This window comes from Camelus ferus, chromosome 17 (assembly GCF_009834535.1).
Source record: "Camelus ferus isolate YT-003-E chromosome 17, BCGSAC_Cfer_1.0, whole genome shotgun sequence".
NCBI classification, from domain to species: domain Eukaryota; kingdom Metazoa; phylum Chordata; class Mammalia; order Artiodactyla; family Camelidae; genus Camelus; species Camelus ferus.
Window position 1 is genome coordinate 46,175,462 of NC_045712.1, and position 21,662 is coordinate 46,197,123.

The window sequence follows — 21,662 nt, forward strand, 5'->3', positions numbered from 1 at the left end:
AACAGGCAAGAAAAAGAATCTGGTTACCCGGAAAGCACTATTTGAATAGGTCATGTGTAGGCTCTTCAACTGACAGTCCCAGCTGAGCCCAGCCCTCCAGGCAGCCCCACCAAGGTGCCATGTTGGATACGCCAGACAAACCCATCCCCGCTGCTGAGTAACACTGAGTGACCTCAGTCAACACCAGGAGGAGAAGAATTGCTCGCCCCGAACCCTGCCCACAGGGCTAATCCACAGACTGTGTGATGGAATAAAAAGGTTAATCCATAAAGTTCGGGATAGTCTGTTACACAACAAAACTGGAACCAGTGGTCATCCTAAGCAAACTTGTATACCTTGGCAGCAAAGAGCCTAACACACCCAGCTGTCTCCCAGGGTCTGCCCCGTTGCTACCTCACCTTTGGTTTAGTTGTCACCAGGCCCCCAACCACCGCCCTCCCACCACCACCGGGTGACGCTTGCACAGTGGATGGGACTTGCCATCAGAATGGTTCCTGAAAAAACCGCAGCACAATTACAAAGTATGAAAAGAAAATACAGCACGGGGAACTATATTCCATTTTTTGTAATAACATATAATGGAAAATAATCTGAAAAGAAAAAAATACATTTATGTGTAACTGAATCATTTTGCTGTACACCTGAAACTAACATTGTAAATCAACTACACTTCAATAAAAAATTTCGAAAAAGAAAAAAGAAAGAAAAGAAAATATAAGTAATATCTTTTTTAAAGTTGTTGTAAAATATATGTAACATAAAACCATTTTAGCCATTTTTTAGTATACGGGCTCAGTGGCATTAAGCACATTTGCACTGTTGTGCAACCATCACCACCACCCATCTCGAGAATGTTTTCACCTCGCAAACCTGAAACCCTGTATCCATTAAACAGCTTCCCATTTCCTTCTCCTCTCAGTCCCTGGCAACTGCCATTCTGCTTTCTACCCCTGAATGTGACTCCTCTAGGGACCTTAAATGTACTCTGTATAAGTGGAATTGTACAGTGTGTGTCCTTTCATTTCTGGCTTATTTCACGTAGCATAGTGTCTTCAGGGTTTATCTATGCTGTTGCAAATGGCAGGATTTTCTTCCTTTTTAATAATATTATTTAATTTAATAATAATTAATAATAATAATAATAATTAATTAATTAAATAATATTTCTTGCATGTACAGACTGCATTTTGTTTATCCATTCATCCATCGATAGGGTTGCTTCCACCTTTGGGGTGTACAGATACCTGCTTTCAGTTCATTCGGGCATATACCCAGAAGTGGAATGGCTGGATCAGGGGGTAATTCTATTTTTAGTTTTTTGAGGAAACCCTGTATTATTTTCCAAAGCAGTTGCACCATTTAACATTCCCACCAGCAGAGCACAAGGGGTCCAATTTCTGCACGTTCTCACTAACACTTGTTATTTCCTGTTTTTTCTTTTTCAATAGCGATCCGAATGGATGGAAAGTGGTATCCACCATGGTTTCGATTTGCATCTCTGTAATAACTAGTGATGTTGAGCATCTTTTCATGGCTCATCGGCCATTTGTATATCTGCTTTGGAGAAATGTCTCTTCAAGTCCTTTTCCCACTTTTTAACCAGGTTGTTTGGTTTTTCATTGTTGAGTTATAGGAATTCTTTGTAAATTCTGTATATTGGCTCCTTATCTAGATAAGTGATTTGTAAATGTTTTCTTCCATTCCGTGGCTGCCTGTAAGCAATAATGAAAGAGCTGGGAAAGACTTTCTAAGCATGGTACCAAAATATATTAGAAAGGAAATAATCAATGGATTTGACTACATAAAAATACAAGTGTTAGCTATGATAAAAATATAATAAATCAAAAGTCAGGTGACAGAGGACAATTTCTTTTTGCAATATATAACAATGGATTTTTAATATATAGCAAGTAAACAGAAGTAATCCAGTAAACAAAAGATAAACTCCAATAAAATGAAACAGGGCACAAGACACAAACATATAGTTACAAAAGAAGAAACACACGATCCTTTCCACACATGCAAAGTCTTGTGGAAGCAAAACCAACATCGTGCCTCCAAGTCCCACCATTAGGGGAGAATAAACACTTTCAGCCCTAATTCCAGCCCCCCAAATAAATGAATGCCGGGCATCGCCTGTGAGGTGCTGACTACTTAATGCAAACAACGTTATCCCTGACTTTTGCAATGCTGCTGTCTGAAGTCTGGCCACAACTTCGCAGAAATTGTAGCTCTGTAAGAAAATTGCAGGTTTTTGGTCATGAACATACCAAGTGTAAATTCAGGAACCTCAGTAATTTTGCCGTGTTTGGCTCTAATAACCTGCTGTGGTTTTGATCTGAATAGCAGGTCCTTCTGGGTGTCTCACATTTCTTGCAAGTAAACTTCTTTCCTTCTCTTACTGCTGTTATCCCTGAGTCTTCAATTCAATGCAATGCACATTAAAATATCAAGACATCGTTCTCACCTAATGAATGGGCAAAGATGTATTTTTCCAAGACATTGCTGAGCCAGCTGGATAGGCAGTAAGCCTGGCCCGCCTACATGACTGGAAGCTTTTAAAATATGCCCTTTAAATCCTGTAATTCTAGTTCCTGCAATATAACAATGGTTATAATTAAGTTGTATATCCTAAAATTAAAAAGAAACAAACACTAAAATGTTATCAACTTACAAATAGTTAAATGCATTTTTTAAGAATATTTAATACTCTGGGGAAATATTCTTTTTTTAAAAAAAATTTTTTATAGAAGTCTAGTTGATTTACAATGTTGTATTAATTTTTAATTTCAGGTGCACAGCAAAGTGATTCGGTTACACATATACATATATACACTCTTTCAGATTCTTTTCCATTATAGTTTATTATAAGATTTTGAATATACTTCCCTGTGTTATACAATAGGTCCTTGTCCTTTGTTTTATGTATAGTACTGTGTCTGTTAATCTCAAACTACTAATGCTCTTGATTGAATGTAAAATGAAAAAAGTGGGATCTTACAGGATGATTGAAAATTTGACAACAAAACCTTATATATGGGGGGAGGGCATAGCTCAGTGGTAGAGCTCATGCTTAATATGCATGAGGTCCTGGGTTCAATCCCTAGTCCCTCCATTAAAACAAAAACTAAAAAATAAACTTAATTACCCCCCCAAAAAGAAAAAAGAAAACCCCATATATATGGCATTTTAAAAGCTGAGAGGAAGAAGGTGGCATTTCCATTGCCACCCCTTCCTTTTCTTTAAGGAAAAAAAGAATTTCTTCCATTCTGCTATAATGTAATAACAGCACACTAAAACTTAAGTTCAGTTAACATGGAAGAATTCGTGGAATTCTATATAATGTGTATTAAGGTTAGTTAAGGTGGGCGGGACTGGATGTAGTGGTGGGAAGTGAAGGAGAGAAACAAGAGGGGAGGGAAAGCTGGAGTAGTGTGTTGAGGACAGGAAAAGACAGACCTAGAAACTAAGGCAGAATGAGCAAATTAAATCAATTCATGGGGCACTGTTTCACATCCTCCCTTCCCCACCTCTCTCTCGCTCACACACACAAACACACACACACACACACACACTCCAGGCTATTGTTTCAGAAGGTCCTCTTACAGAAACCAACAGAGAAGTCAGCTCTCTGAACTGTGTCTGAACACAGAGGCTCCTGCAGAGAAAGTACTAAAGTGAAAGGAACTATGTGCACATCAAACCCTTGTTAGAGCAGCAGGTGCAGAAGCACGCTGGCTGGAGTTTACAAAAGACATCAGAGATGCTCATGAGTTGTGGTGGGAAAACAAATCTCGTTGCAAACGGCTCAACGCCCTTCGGTGGAAATCGCCAATAAACATGGCGCACGTGCTCCCACCTCCGGGAGGCGGGGACTCAGGCTCAGGCTACTAAATTATTTATTAGAGTCCTAATTGAAAACAATGAAACCAGTTTTCAAAAATTAAAAGGGCAGACTGGGGAGTCAGCAAGGGCGGACTGAAAGAACAGAACAGGCTGTTATTTACAAGGGACACATGCACACAGGCGCAGACCTGCAATGCGATCAGAGAGGCAGCGGACCAGCAAATTAAGCAAATACCTTTCGCAAAGATCAAAAACAGGAGTGACTGACGCCGGGAGGCCCGGGTACTAGGCACTAAGCAAGCTATCCTGGCTTCTCTTAATGCAGAACCTGTTCCGTGGAGAGAGCTTTGAAATGCTGGGTCAGCCGAGGTCTGTCCTCTCTCCAACTGAGACGCACACTTTGTGTTGCCCAGGTTTGAGAACTCTTTATTGGTTTAAAACCCTCCAAGGAGTCTGCTTTAAGTTATAGGGGATGTCCCAGAGTTGGAATCAGGAAAGTGTCACGAACACAGGAGATTTAGCACTCGGTGTCTGGAAAATAAAGCAGGGTTCCTTGGCCCAGGATGAGAGAAGGAGATCAAGTTAACAGCTTAGCGACTCAGCTATCCATGAAGAGAACCCAAGAAGCCACCCGACACCCGTGAGTGCCCCGCGGGGTGTGCATTTAAGGAACCTCGGGGCCTTTGATTCTTGGGCGTGCACTCCTTTCAATAAGTCAGAGCGACCCCACGCTCCGAGGTGGCTGCAAATCATGGAACGAAAAGTTCCGAGGACTTTGCGCATGGATCTGTGAGCTGGCTAATGGCAGGATGCACAGGAGAAACGTACCTTCCCTACCCTCCTTCCTGATTCCTTTAACTCGGAAAAGTGGCCTCAGCCCCAGTGCGGCGACACTGTTGTGACACTCTCCAAGACAGATATTGGGCGGGATTGTAAGTGACAAGGGGATGTAGACCACGCCCCATAAAATGGCGAAAACTTTGACGGACATGCAAGGTGGAGCTGTACTGCCTCTCGGAGCCGTGAGCTGGTTACTGCAGCCACGAGATCCCAACGACAGGACAGGGCACGAAACTGCACATTCTCGGGAGCCAGTGCATGGCAGGAAATCCATAAACAAGAAGGCAGGGAAATAGATTTGACAGCTTGCTGCTGCCACAGCTTCCTTAGCAAAGATCAGATCTGGATCGGGTTTATTTAAAAAGAGACATCCTGGGGTCTACCCAAGATGTTTGTCCTCATTGTATTTCATCTGAGGGCAGAAGCAGGAAAGAAGTCGTTGAGGGGTAAACCCTGCTTAAAGCAGGAGACGTTCCTTGCAGAGCAAGTTTGTACACCGGATGCTGAAAATGGACCGAGAAAAAACTAGCACATCATTGACAGCACGTCCTTCGCAGGGGCTTCAGCTGTGTTTTCTGCGAAACAGACCATCTTTGTCAGCAGAGCTTTGAATGCTCACTCGGAGAGCGAGGTCAGAGAGCAGAAGGCGGAACTGGCCGTCACACTCCAATTCCTTAGAAAAGGGACACGTGGATCCTTTCCCAGGAGCCCTCCCGTCAGTTCTGCTAAACGGAACAGTAAACCGTGTGGCTTAAAATGTGTAGAACACATATTCCTAAATTAAAGTGGTTTACAGAAAAAAATCTGAGATTGCTCCTAAGATATATCTGTGTCAGGGCTGCTTGGGCCAGCTGGTCAGTGGAGTCACCCTGGGAGTCTGGGACTAGTGAATCTGAATCTCTGAAAATCGTTGTTGCAAAGCCTTCCAGGTAAGAAACATTGGTTTAGGAAACAAACTGTGGTTACCAGGGGGAGAGGAGGGGAGGGCTACACTAGGAGTTTGGGATTAACAGAGACACATTACTACATAAAAAATAGATAAACAAGGGCCTACTGTATAGCACAGGGAACTGTATTCAATTTCTTGTAATGAGCCATAATGGAAAACAAACTGATAAAACATATATGTATATATATAAAACTGAATCACTTTGCTGTACACCTGAAACTAACATTATATACTGACTACACTTCAATAAAAAATAAGAATTAAAAAAAAGAAAGGGAGGGAAAAAAAAGAAATAGTGGTGTAGCAAACATTGCTTTTCTAACTTTAATGGGCATACGACTCACCCGGGGAGCCCATGAAAGTGGAGTTTAATTCCAACAAAAGTCTGGGGAGGCTGAGAGTCTGCATTTCTAACGCGCTTCAGGGGACAGGGATGCTTTTGCTCCAGGGCTGAACGAGGGTCCCGAGAGCCACCTCTTTAATTATGGGGATTGGACAAAGAATTCTCATCAATACGGTACAAACAAAGCCAGTGATAAACCTTCGCCTCATTTTGGTCAAAAAAACTTTTCTTTTCTTTGGAGGGAGGAGGATAGGGGTAAGCAATCAGATCAGATGAGCAGAAATCAGAATAATGTTCAATTTTGGTTACACTTTTCAGAAAACATTACTTCAACCAATGAATCAGTAAACAAAAATATCCCTACAGTGGAATATGATTTGCCCATAAAAAGGGACAAAGTCCTGCTCACAGCGAAAAAAAAGAAATGCGACAATGAATATATATATGTTCATGTATAACTGAAAAATTGTGCTCTACACTGGAATTTGACACAACATTGTAAAATGACTATAACTCAATAAAAAAATGTTTTTAAAAAAAAGGGACGAAGTCCTGACACATATTACAGGGATAAATCTGAAAAATATCATGCTACCTGAAAGAAGTCAGTCACAGAAGACCAAGTATTAAATATTCTATTTATATGAAATGTCCAGAATTGGCATATTTATAGAGACAGAAAGCAAATTAGTGGTTGCTTAGGGCTGGAGGGATTGCGGGGGTGGGGAAGGGAGCTAGCTAAAAGGCATGGGGTTTCTTTAGGAGGTCATGTAAATATTTTTAAATTGGCTAAAAAACCCATTGAATTATACACTTTAAATGATTGAGTTTTATGATGTGTGAATATCTCAAAAAGCTGTTAAAAAATTATTGAATGATCTTTGCAGTGCATATAAGCAGCCAAACATAAAGAACATACATTTTAATGTGTTATACATGCAATATACCTTATGTTCTTCATATGCTATCTTTACATATTATGCATATGATGTGCAGAATGTGTCATGTAGAGATTATGTAAAAACCTGTAGGAGCAGGTCTATTAAAAAAACTATAAAAAGGCAAACAACCCAATAGGAAAATAGAAGATGTGCACAGACAATCCACAAAAAGGAAACCAGAAGGGTCAATATACACACGGAAAGAAGCTGGCGGGGGTTGGGGTACAGCTCAGTGGCACAGCATGTGCTTAGCATGCACGAGGTCCAGGGTTCAGTCCACAGTACCGCCATAAGTAAATAAATAAACCTAACTACCCTCCACCAAAATACAAACAAAAGGGGGTCTAAACATAAGGGTATCACTAAAAAAAAAAAAAAAAAAAAAAAAGGAAAGAGGCTCAACCTCCTTGGAAATCAGGGAAATAAACATTAAAACATCAACCAGATACCAATTCAGACCCACCAGACTGGCAAAAGAACTGTGAAAATTAGTGCATGCTGTGCTAAATGTGGAGAAATGAGAATTCCCATGTATTGCTGGTGAGAAAGTAGACTGTTCCAAAATCTTTGGAAAGCAATTTAGCAGTATTTGAGTAAATTTGAAGAGTGTATCTCCCATGACTTGCTGCTTTTGCATATGAGAAAGTCCCGCCCATGTACACAGGAGGCATGCACAGGGATCTCCTCCCATTATTTTCCTTATTAGAGAAAAACTTCAACAACTTATATGCCATCAATAGGGAAACGGATAACTATCTTGAGGTTTATGCATATAATAGAAAGTTACCATTTAAAAATAAACAAATTCGAGTGACAGTATGTAATAAAATATTTAAAATATGATTTATATTATCTCCCAGAAATGAGACTAAAGAGTGCAAAAGTACAGGAGAATATAAAAAGAATAAAATAATGCCATTTGCAGCAACATGGGTGGACCTGGAGAATGTCATTCTAAGTGAAGTAAGCCAGAAAGAGAAGAAAAATACTGTATGATATCACTTACATGTGGAATCTAAAAAAATTAGACAAATGAACTTATTTACAAAACAGAAACAGACTAAAAGCCATAGAAGGGGGAGCGTATAGCTCAAGTGCTAGAGCACGTGCCTAACAAGCACAAGGTCCTTGGTTCAATCCCTGGTACCTCCTCTAAAAATAAATAAGCCTAATTACCTCCCCCCTCAAAACAAACAGACTAAAAGACACAGAAAACAAACTTATGGTCACTGGGAGGGGAGTCAGGGGGAAGGGGTAAATTCAAGATTAGCAGTTACACACTACTATATATAAAATAGATAAACAACAAGGTCCTACTGTACAGCACAGGGAACTATATTCAATATCTTGTAGTAACCTGTAATGAAAAAGAATATGAAAAGGAACATATGTATGTATATGTATGACTGAAACATGATGCTGTACACCAGAAACTGATGTAACATTGTAAACTGACTATACTTCAATTAAAATAAAAGAGGATAAAGCCAAGTTGGCAAATATGTACGTGGCTTGGACATGGCACCCCATCACTTCTGCCATGTTGCATTGGCCAAGCAAGTCATAGTCCAAGCCCCGACTGTGGGACCTGGAAAACAGACTGGGTCTGTGAAGTCTCATGGCCAAGGTGGGTTCAGGGAGGGCTGAGGGACTGGGGCCATGATGGAAATCTCCCGCATCGCCATGACTTTGTGTCATGTCACCAACACCTTTGCAAGACAGGAACCAGCTGGATCAGAGTGTCCCCTAGATGTCAGCTCTGGGCCGTCAAGGGGACACACTGAAGGATCAGCACAACCTTTGGCTCAGGGAGGTAGTTTAGTGGGGAGGGTGCCTGTGCACAGAAGGATCAGTAACATTCAACTTGAAGAGAGACTTGATCTTACACCTGGAAGGAAAGGCAGGACATACTGGTCAGTGGAGAAAAGGATGCTCTGGGAAGGCGAGGGGCCTTGAGGGAAGGCTGGTGGTAGCCATGCCTCTGTGCCTTTGTGAATGTGGATTGATGTCACCTGCCTGCAAATGAGCAAGCTATGGGTAAGTACAGGGCAGAGTAGCCTGTGAATGAATGTTGGCAGACTCTAGAAGCTTAGCTCTCACCCTGATGACCTCCACACGTCACTCACTCTCTTAGCCTCTCACTCAACTAGGCCCTCTGCCAGCGCAGGGCCTCGGAACACACCTCCCTCCCCTTTTTAGTCTTACTGTGCCCTGATATATGCTTCAAACGTCACCTCCTCAGGGAGGCCCACCCTGACTTCCCAGGCTACATCAGTGCCCTGGTGACAAGCTTCCCTGAGCGCACGATATGCCCTTGATTAAGTGCAGTGGTGGCCCCTTATCTGTGGTTTCACTTTCTGCAATTCCAGTTACCTGAGGTCAACTGTGGTATGAAAATATTAAATGGAGAATTCCAGAAATAAATAATTCCTAAGTTGTAAACGGCGTGTCATTCTGAGTAGTGTCGTGAAATCTCGCATGTCCTGCCCTGTCCTGCCCCAGACGTGAATCACCCCTTTGTCCAGCGTTGCCTGCCCCTTAGTCACTTAGCAGCCATCTAGGTTACCAGGTGGACTGTTGAGGTATCGCAGGGCTTGCATTCAAGTGGCCCTTATATTACTTAATCGTGGCCCCAAAGCGCAAGAGTAGGTATGCTGGCAATTCAGAGATGCCAGAGAGAAGCTGTAACGTGCTTCCTTTAAGTGAAAAGGTAAAAGTTCTCAACTTCACAAGGACAGAAAAAAAAAAAAATCATTGCTAAGATCGACGGTCAAAACGAATATTCCATCTGTGAAGTTGCAAAGAAGGAAGGAGAAATGTTAGTTTTGCTGTCCCACCTCAACTGCAAAAGTTACAACCAGGGTGTGCTAAGTGCTTAGTCAAGATGGAAAAGGGATTAAATATGTACAATAAGATTTTGAGAGAGGCCACAATCACATAACTTTTATTATAGGATATTGTTATAATTGTTCTGTTTTATTATTGGTTATTATCTTTAATCTCTTACTGTGCCTAACTTTACATTAACTTTATTATCAGTGTGTAGGTATAGGAAAAAACATATATAGGGTTCTATCTGCTGTTTCAGGCATCCACTGGGGATCTCGGAACATATCCCCCGCAGATCTGTTGAATCAGTGATGCTGGTTGAATAACCCTTGTGCCGTGCTGCCCTCCAGTGATTACTCTCGGTATTTGCGATAATTGAATTTAAACTGACTCCCAGTGGCTTTCACGCTTTTGGTGCCTGTGGGATGAGATAAGAATGGGGCCCACCAGGTATATGAAAAGGTGCTCAACATCACTAATCGTCAGGGAAATGCAAATCAAAAGTACAACAAGACACCACCTCACACCTGTCAGAATGGTTGTCACCAAAAAGAGAAGCAGTAACAAGTGCTGGTGAGGATGCGGGGAGAGGGGAGCCCTCGAACACCGTTGGTGGGATGTGAACTGGTGCAGCCTGGAGGAAACCAGCACAGAGGTTCCTCAAGAAATTAGAAATAACCTGGAGAATGTCATTCTAAGTGAAGTAAGCCAGAGAGAGAAAGAAAAATACCACATGATATCACTTATATGTGGAGTCTAAAAAAAAAAAAAAAGAGAGACTAACTTATTTACAAAACAGAAACAGACAGACTCACAGACATGGAGAACGCACTTATGGTTACCAGAGGGGGAAGGGGCTGAGAAGGGATAAATTGGGAGATCGAGATTTGCAGATACTAATATATAAAAAATAGGTAAACAACAAGTTTATACTCCATAGCACCTATAGTCACTATCTTGTAGTAACTTATGGTGAAAAAGAATATGAGAACAAATGTATGTATATGTTCCTATGTGACTGAAGTATTATGCTGTACACCAGAGACTGACACAGCATTGTAAACTGACTGTACTTCAATAAAAACATATTTTAAAAAAAAGAAATTAGAAATAGAGCTACCATATGATCCAGCAATTCAAATTCTGGGTATATATCCAAAGAAAATGAAATCAGTATCTCAAAGAGATGTCTGTACTCCCATGTTTATAGTAGCATAATCCACAATACCCAAGATAATGGAAGCAACCTGGGGCTCCGCCAATGGGTGAAGGGATGAAGATGTGGTATACATACAACTGAATACTATTCAGCCATAAAAAAAGGAAATATGGATGAACCTGAAGGACATCATGCCAAGGGAAATAAGCTAAACAGAAAGACAAATACTGTATGACCTTACTTATATGTGGAATCCAGAAAACCTGAACTCATAAAAGCAGACAGTAGAATGGTGGGTGCCAGGGGCTGGTGGGTGGGGTGGGGAAGTGGGGAGATGTTGGCCAAAGGGTACAAATGTCCAGTTATAAGACAAATACATTCTGAGGATTTAATGTAGAGCATGGTGACAGTAGTTAATAATACCATGCTGTGTAGGTGAGACAGATGCTAAGGGAACAGACCTTAAGTTTTCTCACCATCACCATCACAAAAAGGCAACCACGTGAGGTGATGCATAAGCCTGATTTTTTTCTTTTTTTTGGTTTCTTTATGTTTGCTTGCTTGTTTGTTTGTTTGTTTAACAGAGGTACTGGGGATTGAACCCAGGACCTCGTGCATGCTAAGCATGGGCTCTACCACTGAGCTGTACCCTCCCCCCGAATCAGCCTGATTGGAGTAATAATTTCACAATGTATACATCCATTAAAAAATCACGTTTACACTTTAAATATATAGAATATTTTCTTTGTCAGTTATACCTAGGTAAAGCCAGAAAGAAAACGAGAGCGGGGCCTTGAGTGAGTAAAGCCTGAGGAATGTGGTGTAAGCTTTAGAAATTCCTCGAAGCAATGAAACGTGGACAATGTACCCTCAACCCCTCAGTCCTATCCGTTTAGCAGGTACTGGGTCCTGGGCCACCTCCCCTCCCTTCCCGGCCTCACAGACCTCCCTTAGCACTCACCGACCTCACAGCGGCCCCATCCAAACATCTCTGAGCTCATCCCCTGTAACCTGTGATCCACGCTGTTCTCTTGCCGCCTGAATGTCTCTCAACCAAAGACTCCAAGCAATTCAAACCAAGTATGGATTTGTCTTTCCCTCCCCAGTTCCTGGATGTGTTCAGGGCACTGTGAGGAGCAAATTATACGTGTGTTCTGACTCAAGGAAACTGACACCATCTACAGACAAGAAAAGCGAAGCCTCGAGAGGTGAAGTCACTCGCCCAAAGCCCCACAGGGCTAGAATGTGAATCCCCATCTGACTCCAGAGTCTTGATACTTGGCTGTGTACTCGATTCAAGGGGCCAGAAGCTTTTAGAACTTAGAGATTTCTCTTTAAGAAAAAGAATCCAAATTAAGAAAACAAAGTTAGGTACAGGGCTATAGAAAGGACTTGTTATACAAACGAGTTGTGGCTTAAATTTCACTCGCTTCCTGATAAAATGGCCTCTAAACGGAAATGACACGATCTCCAAGGGTAATGAACAGGCAAACCAGGGGAAGATTAGGATGTGGAGAAGTTTTTTCCACCCTCCTTGAACCTAAAAAAAAATTTTTTTTTAATTTTTAAAAAAGTGAAAGGGGGGGGAAGTAATTAGGTTTATTTGTTTGTTTATTTTTAGAGGAGGTACTGGGGACTGAACCCAGGACCTCATGCATGCTAAATGTGTATTCTACCACTTGAGCTATACCTTCCCCTCTGAAACTTCTTTAAAGCATGGAAGGTTGATCCATCCTTTCTAGAGGTATTTCCCCCAATATGTTCCTGGAGTCTTTCCTGAGAAAAAGCAGCAGGGAGCAGGTATTTTTGCTTTTCCCAGAATGTCAGTGTCAGAATGAGAGGGAGAAGACAGGCATTTGACAAAGTCAGACGTAAGTGGGAGTCCAACATACAGGAAGAGCAAGAAATTCAGAAGCAAAACAAACCAGTCACATGTCCCAGTGGACGCAGGCCATAGTCAAAGCAAAATTGCTGTACGCAAAGGCTAGTGGTTGGTTTTGAGTTACAAAGTCAAAAACGAAACCTAGACACTGGACACTAGCCCAGCACAAACTCAGCTTAGCTTGTAAATAAGTGGCTCTCTCAACACTTCACCCAAAAAAAAAAAAAAAAAAAAAAAAAAAAAAAATCACAGAACAATGAAGCTATTTTTTGCAAGCTGCCAACTGCCTTCAGCAAAGTCGTTCCCAAACAGTGACCTCTAGTGGACAGGAGGGTCATCGTTTGCTGGAACGGGGAATTTCCTGACACAGGCATTTTAATCCATTTCAGCCTGTTTCTTTACCAGAGCCTTCTGGGGTTTTGCTCAAACAGTGAATTTGTGGTGTTTAAAAATTTTTATTAATGTTTCTTTTTTCAACCTTCTTTGTAAACATCTCACTTCAGTTACACGACATATTCTATGCCTAAATAAGCTTTCAGCACCCCATTACAAGTGTTAGTAAGAAGGCTGCTTTAACACAATTGTAGTTTTGCTTAACAAAATTTTACTTTTTATAGTGAATCTGGTATGAGAGACTTCTAAATCCTGGATAAAGACAGTTTATCAAGAGAGCAATACATTTTGAATTGCGCATTTCTTGGATTTTTTGGTTCAATTTAGATCTCTGATTATAAAGGAATCCCTAATAGAGGTTATAGAAGTAATTAGGAAAAGAAAATGAGGTCAGAAGCGTAAGTTGCTGCCATCCTTTTGAAGGTTAATTTGGCAGTGTCTGTTAAAATATTAAACACATAGCTTTTTGCCAGCCACTCCACTTCTAGGACTTTATCCCCTAGATTTACTTATATAAGTGAGCAGAGAGACACGTAGGATGTTTACTGCCACAATTATTGTAATTAGAGAAAACAATCTAAGTATTTGTCGGTAATAAATTATGGAAGTCATGTAAAGCATGCAGATATTTAAAGGATATGGGAGTTCTATATTTTTTAATATTAATATTATAAAAGAAAGTTTTAGAACAGTATTGTTTTAAAATCTAATAGATGTATGTACACAGTATATGTATGCAACTTTGCAGGAAGAATTGTTTTTCTGACATGGAGGTCATTAGGTTTCTTCATTGATTTCTGCCTGAAGGAGGTACTGGGGATTGAACCCAGGACCTCCTGGGTGCTAAGCAAGTGCTCTACCACTTGAGCTATATATCCTTCCCCCTGAAAGAACTGTTAAGAGTGGATTGCACCTTCCACCCTTCCAATCACTGATTTTGCTTAACTCTGAATAGCCATTACTCAAAGAAGGAAGCACAGCCTTAAAGGAACACAAACTCTGAAGGCAAACTGCCTGAGTTCAAATCCTGATTTTTATCAGCTACAATCGCTGTGAGTTAGGCAAGTTCTTTAACATCTTTGTGCCTTAGTTTTCGCATCTGTATATGGGATGATACATTTTGAGGATTAAATAAATTCATATATACGAAGCACCAGAGTAGTGCTAAAAGTGCTTTTACTGTTATTTTAACTTAAAATTTTAAAAAGTAGGTGTTGATATAATCAGGGAAATTGGGCGGACGTGAGATTTTTTGGTACTACCTCTGCAACTTCCTGTGAATCTACGATTATTTCAAAATAAAAAGGTTAAAAAAAAAAACCGATATGAAAGATGGTCAAGACAATGTTAACCGAAAAAAAGCAAGATGTACGTAGTAAGCTCTATCTTGCGCAGAAAAAACAGGGAAGGGAGTAAATATGTATCTGCTTTTGTAAAACCGAATTCTAGAAGAGCATGTTAGAAACTAGTCATAGTAGCTACTTGGGAAATGGGCTTTATTTTTGAACCAAGTGACTGGGACCCACTGAAAATTTTTAAAATAAGAGCAATAACAAAAAAGTCACAAATAGCACTTCTATCATACCATAAAAGCATTGCCATTTGCAGCCAGTTGAGTCACACCAACCTGACAAGTTACAGGATACATTAAGTTCAGCGATGAGGGACTTTGTTCCAAAGTCTCTATTTTACTCACAATGTGTGAAGTTCAGAGATGTTTCATTCCTTAGTTTTTGAAGGGAACCTGAAGAGTCACTCTTGGCTTCAGCTAGACATGATTTTTAGAGTTGACAACTGGCATGTAGACTTATCTAAGTCTAGTGACATTTTTAATTAAAAGCCTTTTGGAAGGACGACATCTTAAGGACACTCTAGTATAAATACTGGATCTTGATGGCATTACATCTGGAGAAGGGGCAATTACAACCACAAAGTCTGGACTTAGCTAGTTAGTCCTGGGAGGAGAGGAACAGACAAGCTCCCAAGTGTCCTCACTCACATCCCAGCACGGCCTCCTCTGTCCAGACAAGGGGTGCCCTGATAGATAGCAGGATGCTGTAGTGACCAATGCACAAAGTCTCCCAAATCTCTTGGTATTTCTGTAAGTTCCATCTCCTCAAAGGTCTTTTTAGCAATGTCTTAGGGTAAGGTATGCTAGCTGCTGTAATAAACAACACTGAAATCTCAGTGGTGTAATAATGACTGAATGATTACCTATCACCTATCACAGTCTAGTGTGGACTGAGGGTGGGGGGTATGTCTCCACATAGTCATGGAGGAATCCAGGCTTTCAAGATCCAACACACAGCTTCCAGGGCAGCCTGGAAATTGAGATCCAATCGGCACACAGGAAAAAAAGAGTGAAGATTCAAACAGACCATAACCCAAGGAAGTGGCATTTTTTTGCTTCCCAATGTCATTGGCCAAAATTTAATCACCTAACTGCAGGGGAGGCTGGGAAATGTAGTTGAAGGTGTGTATCTCAGGAAAAAAAATTAAACAATTGAGTGATTGTATCATTGTCTCTGCCGCAAGCAGCTATTAGTACTGTATTTTTCTCTAATAGTTAAGATTCCCTGCTTTTCATAGACCTTTACACTAAGCTTTGCCATAGAGTGCATGAACATCGTTCCCACTTACCAAAGAGGAAGATAAACTTCAAATAGGACTTAGCTGACATGACTAAACGGATACTAAAATGATGAAGCAGGGTCTAGAACACGTCTTGCCGCAAGTAAACAAAGGTAACACAGCTCACTTCAGTATTCAAATCAATCAGACCTGAGTCCATTAGTAGATCCCTTATAACTTTCCCATATGATTTATTTCCTCAAAAAAAAAAAAAAAAAAAAGAGAAGTTCACCACTGACTTAGTCTATATGCAGCCATAAAGTTATAAAGAGAATGTACTAAAATTTTAATGGAAATATATTTTGGAGAATAACAAAACTGAAGGCATACAATTCATTTTGGACAAACTTCAGACTATTTTTTCAGAAATTGCTTCTTCCCCTTCCTTCTTCTGGAACTCCTATCAGACGTATATTGAAACTTACCACATCCTCTACTTACCTCTTAAATTCTCAGATATTTTCTTTGCTACTTTCTATTAATATCTTCAGATCTATTTCCAATTTGCTAATTCCATCTCCAGTACTGTCAAATCTCTTTCATCTGTCCAATGATGTCATTTCAATTACATTCATTTTGAGACATTCTAATAGGTTTGTTTTTGAGTATGCTTGGTTGTTATTTTTCTTCATCATAATTTGTCCTTAATACAGTAATCCGCCGTTTAGGTCTCTATTTTTAAAATTACCTTTCAAAGCATCTATCATTTTGCTTAATTCAATATCAGAAATTCTGGGCATCTAATTCTTCTGTTTAAAGACATTAAAAAAATCTGTAGACTTTCACTCCTCATGAACTGTCTTGTAATTATTTTATAATTTTAAAAGGCATATTCAGAAGTGGGGAGTATTTATGGAAAGTGCATATTTATGAGATGCTGACACAGCCTGGATCCAGAGTGATTTCTGCAGGTGCTTTTGTTGTTTGTTTCTGCCAGTTATCTACTCGCATGACTGGCCCAAGTTCCATGTATATGCTAACTTTTGGCTTGTGGTTCCCAGATATGAAAATTCAAACCCACAGCCCGTTTGTGGTGCTGGCATGATGACAAATTTTCAGCAGAGACCTGTTCCTCCACCTGGAGCCCAGCTTCCTTGCCTGTGCATTTCTCAGCCCGTTCTTCTCCGAACAGTGTAGTCCTCGGAGGGCTCTTGTTTTAGCATAAACTTTACAACCCAAACCCCTACGTAATAATGGAGGCCTTTTCCACTCCCTCCCCTGCAGCCGCAGAGCCACCTCAGAGCTTACTGCTCTGGCCGTCAGCCCCCATCCGTTGCAGGCTCCCGGGAATTTCCCTCACGTTGGTCCCCTGGGAGGCTGGAACTGGAAGGTCTCCGTCCTACGCTTATGATTATATAAAAATATCAGCAAGCAGTGGAAAGGAACGCGGACCAACGGAAGCAGACGTGTCTGAGAGCGCATCAGAGACGAAGCCTCTCTTTTAAAACTTGCCTTTTTATTGTTGTCAACGCAACACAATTTGGAGAGAGAAAAAAAAAAAGAGCAGACCTAAATAAATGAAACTATTAAATAAGTTGGTTAAAAAAAATAGGATCAGCAGCACAAGTTTGGGGGATTAAATGTTTTATTAAACCAAGCTTTTAAGTTATATCCACCTACAGTCTGTAAACAAATATAGTACATGTGTAGGTAAAAGGCTCCCCGATGAGAACTCGCGGAAAAACTAAAGACTCCTTTATACAGTGGCACCTCACTGTTCCTTGGGTCGGTGCCATGGAGCCATGTTAGAGCTAAGAGTCAAATGAAAAACCAGGAGTTTAGCTCAATTCCACATGCTCAGATGGACTTCCAGACAGATATTTGTTCCACATTATAGTAGGTTGGATTTTAGCAAGGCCACAGTGTAGTTTTACATTCACAGGTTGGCTGCAACAGTATAAATTAAGCTTCTCTTCTAGATGTCTCCCTCCCCTATGACCATAATTAGTAAGAAATGTGAATTAAAATAAATGATGGACCACAGGTGGCTAGAAAAATAGAGAACTTGTAGAGTCATAAATATATCTACAGTTAGCAAAGCACAAACTTATATAAAATTTACCTTTTTCTGTACGTGCAGAAGAGTGTAAGTATGTTTAAGAGGTACCGACAGGAGACTTCAGAGTGGGCAGAGGGCATTTGTAAAGGAAAAGCACTCACGTTCAAAACCCAGAGAGGAAGCTAAACGCGGATGAGAAAACACAAAAGACAAAATCCTAATTCCTCACATCCGATCAGCCCACTTGACAGACACCACAGTTAGCTTACAGCCCTTTACGTGTCTTTAAAAGTAACACTTTGTTTCCTACGTACAAATTTTTAAAAAGATCAATTACAAGACAAGCAAAAATTGATTGACTTAACAGTGGCACTGAAATCAATGAAATTTGTAGCATGTCGTGTGCTTTCTTACGCTTCTGTGTGTGGGAGTTTTTAAAATTCCCACAAAACCTACTCTACAATCATTTCAGGTGTAGAAGGGAAAAAGTTCCAAGCTGGAAAATAAGAAAGGTCAAAAAAATCTGAAAGTGACTGAAAATCTGAATATATAAGTGATGTTCATAGGATCCCTTAACCCTTACCAAGGGCTAGCTACTAAGGTACCTGTAATGCTATCCTGAAACCAATCCCATTTAAGATACAGTCATCCCCATTCTAATTCTAAAATTAAAAGCACTTAGTCCATACAATGTGCGTTTCAGCGAGGCTGACATCTACCTGGTTGTTCCTGACAGTGTTGCCCTGAAGCTCTGTCAGGGATTCCTGGCAGACCTGAACTGTAAAAGTTCAGAACAATATCACAGCGAGTCCTTCACCCTAATTTCCTGCAGAGAGTAAGGGTGTACCTGAGCTGTCACCAGCCAGGAACAGTGTTCCTTGGAAACTCTGGCCAAGTTTCCTTGCCCCTCAAAATCTCCATAATTTATGATGTCTGGGACTTGCTGGGTTAAATAAACAGGTTCTGCTAACACACTAACATACATTCTACTCCTTCGAGAAGGGTGTAGAGACGCAGCTTTTCCCAAACGCGCTGGGCCTCATCAGGGAACACCCAGAACCACCACTGGATCCCAGGATACTGGTTTCCTACGGAACCTGGTTTGGGAAACGCCATTCTAAAGTAAATTTTCTAAAGTAGTGGTTCTCAAATTGTAGTGAGCATTGAAACACATGGAAGGCAAAGCTTAGATACGAGATCCCCACTTTGTAGGTCTGCGGTGGGGCCTGGGAGCCTGCATTTCTAAGAAGACTCCAAGAGTCTAAGAGACATCCTTGGAGTGGCATCCTTCTAGACAAGGACCCACACAAAGCCCTGCTGCAGAAAACCCGCCTATGCCCTCAGGAAGGCTGTGCTGGCATCTGCTACAACCAATAAGCTGGAGGTCAGAGCAGCCCAGTGACGTCCCAGGACCCTGGTGGGGGGAGGGGCACTGGATTGGCCCCTACTCGCCAGGCGACTGCATCTTAAAAGTAGAGCAGCCTCCTTTCAGGGTGCCTGTGGGGCTTCCAGGAAGCATCTGCACAACCTGACAAAAAGCATCACACAAGTGCCGTTAATCAGAAGAATGTGCCAATCACAGCAGGAAACTCCTGGCGGAGTTGTCTGTCTTCTGCCACTGCTGAGGCTGCGTAAAAGCACACTCTGGTAGCTAATGAAGAGAAAAGAGGCTGAAACTGCCGAAAACCACGGGGAGAGGACTATATATAAGTGGATCACCTAATTAAAAATATAGAATTGCTTAAAAAAAAAAAGATCAACCCACAATCGAAGTAGTTAATTATGCTGGCTCTGAGATAGTGTTTAAAAGTTACAGTATGTTGATCTTTGAACACACTCACTCCTCCACTCTACTGTGTTAATTATGCTGGTTCAATTTTAACCTCAAGAGAATGAGGGGGAAAAAAATCCTTCACAGAAATACAGATGAATGAGCGCCCAAACTTTTAGCTGCAATAGTTTCAATCTTACAAGCTACCACAGTGGGAAAATTTCAAAAGGAATTTTTAAAAAGGGTCTTTAATTTTGGTTCAGAGAAACATCCACAGAACAAGAAATGAACACACACTCACACGTTCACATATGTGCGTAGAGTTGCTGCCCAGGACCCTCTTAGCCAATGGACTTCACCTCTCAATTCAAAAATGAACCTGTAAAAGTCCATACACATCCAGGATGGGATTACAGTCAAGCAAATGTCTTGTCGCCAAGTCCCGGTTTCCATTTGCATCCAAGTGACTGATCAGAAAGGCGGGCCTTTCCCTGACATGCTGCACGATTCACGTTATGTATGCTCTGGATGGCTCTGGAGACAAGACAACATCTCTTGGACGGGCCTGCCTTCATAGCAAATCTGGTACACCGCAGTAAACAACGGAAACCTGGTCAGAGGGAGGAGATGTGAAAAGACAAGTTAAGCCATCTGGTCTACCTCATAGAACAAACTAGTCTTTCTGCAGATGTGAGTGTGTGCCTATCAGGAAACAAAGTGATTAACCTCACATTCCTTCATCATCTGGTCTGCAGACAGCCTCTGCACGGTGGCTGTAAGAACTTGGTCCAGCCTGAACCATCCTCTGCCTTCTTGCTGGGAGTGCGCTGTCTACAGACAAGTCACAGGGTAATCTTGGCCAAATCTGGAATGAGTCCAAGGTTCTGTCACTCTTTAAAAAGGCTGCAGAATACACTTTAAATCTCAAGGAGGTGGTGCTCTCGCTTCTGCAAGATGAATCACTTGAGGATGAAGACGAGGCAGCCCACACAGCACCGTAAGTAATGCAGGCCTGGGACATGCTGCAGGAATCCGTGTAGGGACCCACAATTAGCAGAGCACTGATGTCATGTTGGAAGCTGGGTTTATTTTGCCTTTTCTTCCAAGATGTGAACACAGGTATAAATGAAAGTTTGAAATGGATGAGGGCACGAAGGAGTGGGCTAATAATCCACTGTAAGAAAAGATGGTGTCATCCCAGGGTCCGTCGGGCTCAGTAAGTATCTTTTATGGCAGAAATCACTCAGGAAACAACTAAGTAATTCCAATCAGGCTTTTCAACACATGCACACGGCCCAAAGTGAGCCTGAAAGAATCTAAAGAATCATAAACGCCATTTGGAAAATTATCTACTTAAGCATCCTATGACAATTTAAGAACAGCAAACAGTACTAAAGGGTCGTATCTCTTTAAGACAGGCTGTCATTGTGGGTTTCTCAAGGTTCAGAATGTTTTTTTGTTTCTTAGAGTCAGGTAGACTTGCTCCAATCCGACTTCACAGCCTGTTAACTCTGGGCAGGTTTCACAAGCCCTCTGACCTGCTGCTCATCTGCAAAATGGGGCTGGACACTCAGGACTGTGGTATTAAGGGACTCAGATGTAAGGTGGACAATACAACACTTGGCACATGACAGGTGTGCCATAAACGACAGCTTATAAATGCAGCCACATGACGGCCACTGGGTCCCAGGCTGTCAGCTCCAGGAGGACAAGGCCTGAGTCTGTTTCGTTCACCTCTGTGTAGGTGGGGCCTGGCACAATGCATGGCAGAGGCAGGTGCTCAGTGAGTGTTTGTTGAATGAATTCTTGTGAATGGGAGTTTGAGCCTGGAGATTTCAGCCTCTTCCTTTGTCCTTCAATGGCTTAGTTTTCCTGTTCCTAAGAACAACTTGTATGTCCCTCAAGCAGGGTGGCAGGTGATGAGTGGCCACCCAAAGACCTTCCCAACCCCCTTCTCTCCTTACTGAGGTGGGAAATAGCCTCTCTTCCCCAGTCTTTCTTTCACCTAGAATTGGCAAAGGAAGCACATTCTAGCCAGCAAGATATAATACATCTGGGAGTTTCTGGGGAGGAGCTTTC

At 41.4% G+C, this 21,662-nt stretch overlaps 1 protein-coding gene and 1 non-coding gene across 5 annotated transcripts in view; one reads left to right on the top strand and one right to left on the bottom strand.

Moving 5' to 3' along the window:
- The window catches only part of GPD1L (glycerol-3-phosphate dehydrogenase 1 like), a 157,795-nt gene that overhangs the window by 92,781 nt on the left and 43,352 nt on the right, over nucleotides 1–21,662 (bottom strand). For 2 of the 4 annotated variants that reach the window (XM_032459370.1, XM_032459369.1), the window contains exon 8: nucleotides 17,381–20,193. The exons of the other annotated variants lie outside the window; for them this stretch is intronic. In XM_032459370.1, the coding sequence (XP_032315261.1) occupies nucleotides 20,097–20,193 (97 nt within the window). In that variant the 3' untranslated portion in view covers nucleotides 17,381–20,096. Of the gene's footprint in view, nucleotides 1–17,380; nucleotides 20,194–21,662 lie in introns of those variants that run through there. 4 annotated transcript variants of the gene reach the window in all.
- On the top strand, nucleotides 3,043–3,115 carry TRNAI-AAU. Its single transcript has one exon. It is a non-coding gene; the product is annotated as a tRNA-Ile (tRNA).